This window comes from Orycteropus afer, unplaced genomic scaffold (genome assembly GCF_000298275.1).
Source record: "Orycteropus afer afer isolate SDZICR_OR568_19922 unplaced genomic scaffold, OryAfe1.0 scaffold00063, whole genome shotgun sequence".
Classification (NCBI taxonomy): Eukaryota; Metazoa; Chordata; class Mammalia; order Tubulidentata; family Orycteropodidae; genus Orycteropus; species Orycteropus afer.
Genome location: NW_006921650.1, coordinates 2,760,180 through 2,768,400, shown reverse-complemented (window position 1 = coordinate 2,768,400; position 8,221 = coordinate 2,760,180). Strand labels below are relative to the sequence as shown.

At 37.1% G+C, this 8,221-nt stretch overlaps 1 protein-coding gene across 1 annotated transcript in view; it reads right to left on the bottom strand.

Moving 5' to 3' along the window:
- Positions 1-707: 707 nt before the first annotated feature.
- PON2 (paraoxonase 2) overlaps positions 708-8,221 on the bottom strand; it is a 36,346-nt gene continuing 28,832 nt past the window's right edge. The window contains exons 4-9 of the mRNA XM_007939792.2: positions 6,936-7,101; positions 6,279-6,405; positions 4,694-4,894; positions 2,369-2,450; positions 1,496-1,624; positions 708-866 (exon numbers count right to left, since the gene is read on the bottom strand). Coding sequence (XP_007937983.1) covers positions 708-866; positions 1,496-1,624; positions 2,369-2,450; positions 4,694-4,894; positions 6,279-6,405; positions 6,936-7,101 — 864 coding nt within the window. The remainder of the gene's footprint in view (positions 867-1,495; positions 1,625-2,368; positions 2,451-4,693; positions 4,895-6,278; positions 6,406-6,935; positions 7,102-8,221) is intronic.

Genomic DNA, 8,221 nt, shown 5'->3' with positions numbered 1-8,221 from the left:
ACATGCCTTGTATATTAAACACCAACATAACTTGTATTTCAGTTAGTCTTTAATATAATTCCAAATCTTTTGCAGTAAACAAAAACGTAAGTATAGAACATCAGAAAATATTATCTATCAGTAGTTCTGAACAGTCACAATGGTCACACAGTTGGAGCTGAGGTCATTGGCATTTTATGGAAATACAACTCACTTGGTATCAGTGGAATTCATGCTCTGGCAGTAGGAAGGCAAAAACCAAACATCGAACCCACTGCCATCTACTCAATTCCAACCCAGAGGGACCCCCATTGGGTTTCCAATGCTGTATATCTTTATGGAAGTAGACTGCCTTATCTTCCTCCTGAGTAGCAGCTGGTGGGTTTGAACCACCAACCTTCGGGTTAGCAGCCAAATGCTTTACCCACTATGCCACCAGGGCTCCTTAGGAAGGCAAAGTTGAGGCTTATTTTGTGCAAAGTGTATTTACTTTATCCAAAAGCAGCTTTCTTCTCTCTTTCTTGGCATTTAAAAAAACAAAAACAAAGCTGTTCATATTCCTTTTATATTAAAAGTGCTAAAGAACTGAAGGGGTCTTATTTCTTACTGAAGTAAAATTAACTATACATGCCATACATTTCTTGATGAACTTTATGGGTAGATTCTCTTAGAATTAGCAATCCATAGAAAAATGTTAAGAGAAGTTGTCCCACTTGCCTATCTACAATTTAGAGTGTACAATACAAGGCTCTGTGGTATAAAGTGCCTATGAGTAGTTTCCCATCATACACGGAGGCCACAGAGCTTCCCTGCAGAACAGATCCATTGTTGGCATAAACTGTAGTCACCGTAGGTTTCTCTGTCAGGATATTCTGGATGCGGAGAACCTGGTTCAGGAGATACAAAGGATTACTATATAATACCATATGCCCATGTCACTCAGTCACCAATGATCCCTGTCTTCCACAGTGACACAACTAGGAGAACTTGCTGTTGAAAACAGTAGTTACCAATTTTTTTAATGTTTAAGTTGAAGTACTTTCTCAAATCATCAGAGAATGTACTTTCTTAAACCACTTAGTTATCCCTTGACAATACAGGCCTTAAGTGTTATTATAGTTATTCAGCATTAATAAATATACTTCCATAATAATGTATGTACTTTCATGCTACTTTAACATTAACAAAAATCATGCCATGTGGTGAGCTGACAATAAGCCAGGTATTTAATAAATTGGCAGTATACCACCCAAGAAGGGCACATGTCTTTATAAAAATGCCTTTTGACTAGCTTCCACCATAATTTAATATATCAAAAGATTTACCTTTCTTAAAGAACGTGAACAATGTTAAAATCTGCCAATTATTGGCTTATAGCAATTACAAAACCACTACATAACGGTTTATTGTGTCCTTGGTTCAAAAGGACTAAACAAACCACACTGGGACAGTGTACTGTGTTATTAGTGCAAGAGGACTTGGGTAATTAAGGTTGAAAAATTAAAGATATAAAAACCTCTGATGAAGGAGGATTGTTCGGATCATACACAAAGAGCTTCTGGCCATTAGGATGACAGCCTACCCAGATGTCCCCCGAGGAAGGATCGATAGATAAATTATCCACCAGTGTATCCAACTTGAGTACCTTCCAAATGAGAAAATGTCAGCATCTAAATGACACGAGACTAGATTAAACAATTTAGGGCTAACCTTTGCTGGTTCTATGCGTGTGGGGAAATTACACACATCTCTTGGCTTCCACCTTTCTGGCACCAATATTGCTTAAAATAAAATTAATAAGCTGGTTTGGAGCCACTTTTCATCTTCTCTGGAATTAAGGAAGTTAGTGTGATAATCAATCTATCTAAATATCTCTCTTAAAAAATGAACTCCTTCTCTTCTAAAAGATGCACATGATCACTTAGCTCAAGAAACTCAATCAAAGCCAGATAGAAGATTCTTAACCTAAAATATGTGCCAGTGAGCAGGAAGAAAATAATAATGGTGTGGAACTCAATTTCTACCTTCATTTATTATTGAAAGGACTGGCAACATGCATAAGTCTTCATCTTAGAATTCATCTATTAGTCTTTTCAATTGTGGAAATTCTTATTGGAATTCATCTCTTGCATAAGCACTTCATAGAACGGGTCCTAAATCAGATGCAAATGGCACTCCCAACCCACTGTTGCGTGTAATCATGGCCCTGGTTGGCAACAGGAGCTTTCTCTAGTTGGAGGAAGACAATGTTTTAAGAAACCCAGATTATTAACACCTGGCATCCACATTCTCTTCTAAGTGAGATGATGATAAAATGCATCATAGCTATGTAACTTCAAAGTACAATAGATAAAAATTTGCTTTACATATTAAAAAATAAAGATTTTACCTTCAATTGAGTTAAATTCATATTAGTCTGTTTTTCCAAAACATGAATTTCATGAGCCAATATATCAGCAACATAGATGTACCTTTGCAAAAAGGAAACACTGGTTAGAGACCCATGCCGACATAAAGCTTCATTAATACAGTATGTAAAAGTAAGGCTTAACAACCTGCCAAGAAATTTAATCGATGATGGGCTCTTGAGGAATGCTTGACAAAGGTCAATTTTAATTTAAAAAGTGAGCTTTCAAAATCAATTCCGTGTGTGACTAATCATGAAATTGTTAAATTATTTTCAAAGAGTTTACAAAGAATAATAATATGCCATTATTCTGAATATAAAGTTCATGATAAGTGCCACTGAAGAGACAATGAAAATATTATGTTCTGGCTTCATAAAACAGGTTTCTATGTTCAACACTATGATTTGATATCTCCAGGTATCATTTACATGTAAAATATGTGCCACATATATACAGCTTGTTAAACTATTCATATACTGAGATTTTAAAGAGTAAGTGATAAACATCGATTTAGAATCATCTGTCTTCAACTGGGAGGGAAGGAATTAATGGAATATTTTTAAGGTAATTTTACTTACCAAATTGTTTCATACACATCTACTGAGCAACTACCACGTGAAAAGCTCTGTGCCAGGCACAGTGTCACAGAAGATAAAAACAGAAGCAAGACACAGCCTCTGTCCTCAAAAGTTTTATGGTGCATTGGGAAGATTAGACGGGTTTGTATACATTAAATACCTCATACAGCATGATTGGTACTGTAAGAAGCATTTAAGGTCAGGAAACTGGAGCGATATCTAGGTCTTCAGAGCACAGAAGGACTCACAAAAAAGGAAGTAGTTGCATTAAACATGGAAACGGAGACAGGGTTTGAACTGAAGGTTATTAGGCTGAAGCAGCTTTCAGGCAGAAAAAAAAAAAAACATGCACAAAGGCACTGAAGCGAGAACAAGAGAGGCATGTTTGTAAAATAATGAGTTCTTTGAAGCATGGAAATTATGGGAAAAGTAGAAAAGGGATGCTGGCACTTGCTTGTTAAAAAGTCCAACTCTTTAGCCTGACCTAATTTGACTAGCAACTGGATTCCACTGAATTTTTAGAATAAGGAAGTGGCATCCTGACAAACAGTCAGTTCTGTCCAACAATTATGGAGCATTTGCTCTGTACCTGGCACTATGTGTGGTATGAGGAGAGAAAAATGAAGACAACAGAGATTCCATCTCATAGCTCCCTTTAGGACAGAGCAGAACTGCCCATAAGGTTAAGGCTGTAAATCTTTATGGTAGCCGACTGCCTCACCTTTCTCCCACAGAGCAGCTGGTGGGTTTGAACTGTTGACCTTTTGGTTAGCAGCCGAATCCTTTAACCACCATACCCCCAGAGATCCTTGTTTTGGTTATAGACTATTCACATGATTCTACATAGGGAAATTCAGTTGTCAGGGACTGCCAAATTTATCGGGTTATTTTTAAAGTAGTTTAAATTGTTCTGGGCACTTGGTAGTAGAGGAGAAAGCTAGTACAGAATTTAATATTCTTTCTTACAGGCTATGATTTGGTATATAAAAGCTGTGAGACAATTTGGGAGAGCAATTTGATAATACCTATTAAAGTTAACATTTAAAGGGTTCATACTATTTGAACAAGTAGTTCTATTTCTTGGGGTTTGTTTTACAGAACTTGCACAAAAGTGCAAGAAGTGGGGTTCCTAATACCACATTTAGGTAGGATCACTACCTGGGATTTGAACTCATGTCTGTATGACTCCAAAATCTACAGCCTTAACCATTATGCTATAATGTTCCCTTAGAGATTTATTCCTAAAAATATAGTACGATAAATTTCAGCACTATATAAGAACTAAACAATGATTTAGAGGAAAACAAACAAACAAACATAAACAACCTGCATAGCCAGGAGACTGATTAAATTAAGATTATCCTTATAAGAGAATAATATTCGGTCAATAAAAATGATGACATACTTATTTAAAAGGAAAGACCTATCTGATTTTTCAATATGTACATATAAATATTACACCATTATGTAAAACCTGGCATTCATAAAATAAAATTCTATAGTGATATGTACCAAAATTTAACTGGTGTTTGGATTCATGTTGCTCCTTTATGTCTTTTTATGATTTCATAGTCTTTACATATCCTTTACAATAAGCATACATAATTTTTATAAGAAAAATGTCAAGGAAGATACTTCCACACATGAAAAAAAAGGAAAAAAAAAATAATAAGTTGGCCCACCACCATGATTAAGGAGAAATGAAGATATGTCTGTAAGGGATCATACTTCTTATCAGGTGAAATACTGATTCCATTTGCTGAATCAAATCCTTCTGCTACTACTTTAACTTCATCTGGACTGTAGTAAACAACATTTGCCCAGTGTAAGTTCAAGTATGTTTCCAAATACTTTAAGAAAGTGTCAGAAAAATAGTGGTCATTGGTGGCATAGAAATGTGCAGGTCCCACAGCTACGACATCATTCACACTGAAAGAGAAATACCATGCGTGAAAAAATGAAAAGCTATATTGGTCTCTATATTAAAGATAAACTATCTAGAAGAATTATACGATATGTGCTTTAAACTTTTGGAAGATAAGCTTAAATCACATGGCTGTAGTCATATGCAACATACTGTAATACTGTTTGCCAGAGAATAATTTTGTATCATAGGTAATCTGAAGGCAGGTCATTTAGCAGGAATATTATAAAAGGCAAAAAGGACTTGCTGCTCTCAAGGTCTATTTTTTGATGGCAAGAAATGTCAGGTTCAAGAAGGACAGAGCTATCCATGATATAAAGATGGATAGAGCCTGGCTGGCTGTTTAGCGGGTCAGGCAGTCAATACCATTTACCTAGTTCCCATTTACTCAGTTGCTGCATTTTCCTGAGTTTCATTGCTTAGTTATTAGTCAAACTAAGCTTGATTGTTCAATTTCTACCTGACTTACAAACTTGACCTGCTGAGAATGAATAGGCACTCAATAAACACTTGCAGAGAGATGGATGATGAATTTGCCATAGTACAATGCTGCAGGTAAGAGATTTCTACACTGAAAACAATTACATCTTTAAAAGCAGGTAGGCAAGGGTATTATTAAATTTAAATTGCAATTACCCTATGCAGAAATTTCTGAAACAGTTTTTTTATCCTTTGTTAAATGGAAAATAACAGCGCTACAGGGAAGATGGGTTCCCTCTTTGTGAAACACCACCATGATGCCCGAATGGTATTTATGCTCCTATTTATTATGAAGTGCATTTAAGGAATAATGGTCAGAAGTCACCTACTTAAGCCCCAGCGAGGGAAGTAGAAATTAAAAATATTCATCAAGTTTAAAATAAAAGAAGCAATAGGCTAATGCAAGCTGAGGCCAGAAGGTACATATGATTCTTTTTTAGCCACATTATCAACTAGCTTTCTATTCTTGAAGTAGTGGTGACCTGCTTCCAACTCCAATCCCTCCAACTGTGAAGGGCCATTAGCCCATAGCCCCCACTAGCCTTTTGAAAGCCAAAGTTCCACATAAACTCCATATAAAGCAGGCTACTTTTCTTGAACTGGGCAGCAATTATTATTATTTTGGTGATGGAGGGTGACAGAGCTAGCAGAAAAAAAATGGTAGCTTGTTTTCTACTCTTAAGATGGACCCCAACAGCATCCTCTGTAGCCCTGCATTTCATCTTTTCTCAAGGGAGTCTACACACAGCACTGATTATTATAATGGCTGACATCAACTCTCATATGCCATGTTCTCCTTGCTCTACAAGGAAACACTTTTCTGGTTCTTATAAAAGTTGAGAAGATACCATGGGGGGCTATTTAAAAATGCTAGAGATAAATCAGAGAATGAACAAAAGGAGTAAGTACCTTGGAAGAAGCTCATGTTTGATTGTTTTTATATGCAAAAGAGAGTTTTCCTCTTCAACATATTTAAAAATTTCCACTGTATTCTTGAATTCTGGATGGTTTACAACGAACAGATAAACTGTGTCATCTAAAAAAATTGAAAGAACAGAGTTAATTTACAAGACATAACCATTGGACCTCTGGGCAGACATTGACATTTAAATACCACAGGCAAGGAAAGGTTGAATGTACAAACTGTTACACAACCTAACGGATCATTCTACTTCCCATCTTTCCCATCACTGTCTTTCTGGTGTTATTTCTGATCAGTGGTCCCCTGACCTTTAAGAAAGAGTGTTTCCCACTCCACTGACAGAATTCATGAATAATCTGTTTATAGTTTAATTCAGAAATAGAGCCCCTTTTAATGCTTTGATCACAGGTGTATGAAAGGTTATAAAATCTAAACCATCCTTCAGGTACTGTCAGGAATTTAAAACGTAGCGTAACTTTTGGCTAGCTGAAGAGGCAAACAATCAACTTGTTTGTATGAAGACCAAGAAATAATTCATGAGCTAATTGTTCTTCTCTTCCAATCAATAGGATCCCAATCTATTTCCCATGGCCACTTGTAAACCATTATAAGTTTCTTCAAGTTTATAGTTCATTAACTCTTACCATTGTCTATAAAAGTGCTGATGCCATGTGGATTAAATGAAGCCAAATTAAACCCACGGCTAACTCTTAATTCCAGTGCCCGTGGTCTTTCCTCTTTTAGATCCATCATTAGTATTCCTCCAGGCTTATCTGGTGCAAAGCTGTGGAGTCCTGGACACTTTAGACCCTTTTTCCAAAACAGAGGGGGAAAACAAATGCTAAATGCAATGGCTTAAACAGTTTAATGAGCTAAAGTGAAAACTACAAGTGAATGACATAGACTTTGGTTAAAGACAATGGCATAAAGCTACAAACACAAAGAAAGCAGAGGAGACAACAGAAAAACAAATAAATGGAAGCTGCAAAGAAGAAGGTGAACAGTAACTGATTTTGTTGAGTTGGGGCAGAAAGAAGATGGAGTGTAATCTCTTCAGAGGGTAAAACGAAGGTGGGTAGGCATGAGACACAAGACAGTTAAGAGTGAGAAAAAGTGAAGTTTACATATTGACTTGTCACAATCCTTAAGCCCTTGGCTTACAATCTGCTCCCAAAATGCCAGAAATCTAGGTCAACAGAATAAGTCAAGACACACCTCCTTGTCTCACAGCCCATATCCAATTTATCAGAAACTCCTGTTGACTTTACCTTGAAAATACATCTGTTCATAAGGATGTGAAGATTTCTCACTGCTTCCACCATGACTGCCCTGGCCTAAACCACCATCACTTACTACATCAATGGCCTCCTCACTGGCCTTTCTTTTCCTGTCCTTAACCCCCTGCAGTCTATTCCCAAATCAGCATCCAGATTATGTCATATCTATACTCAAAACTCTCTAATGGCTTCCCAACTCACTCAGATTAAAAGAGAAAATTCTTAATGATTACCCGAAAACCCTATATGATCTGCCTTTCTCTCCCTCTATCACTCCTCCACCCCCAACACCTATCATCTCCCTGCTCTCGCCTCTACTACTCTCTTCCTTACTTAAACTACTTTGGCCATACTGGCCTTGATGTTCCTCAAACCAGCCTAATACATTCTCACTCAGAGCCTTTATACACACTGTTCCCTCTGTTCATGAACGCTTTTGCTCCAGAGATCTAGGGCTACCTCCCACAATTTCTTCATGGCTGTGCCCAAAAATCACCTCAGTGAGTCCATCTCCAACCCAAATACCTCTGCTCTGCTGCTCCCAGTTCTCCTTGCCATTATCACCGTATGACATATACACATATTTATACATGTATAGGGAGCTCTGGTTGCGCAGTGCCTAAGGCACTTGACTGCTAACCGGGAGGCTGGCA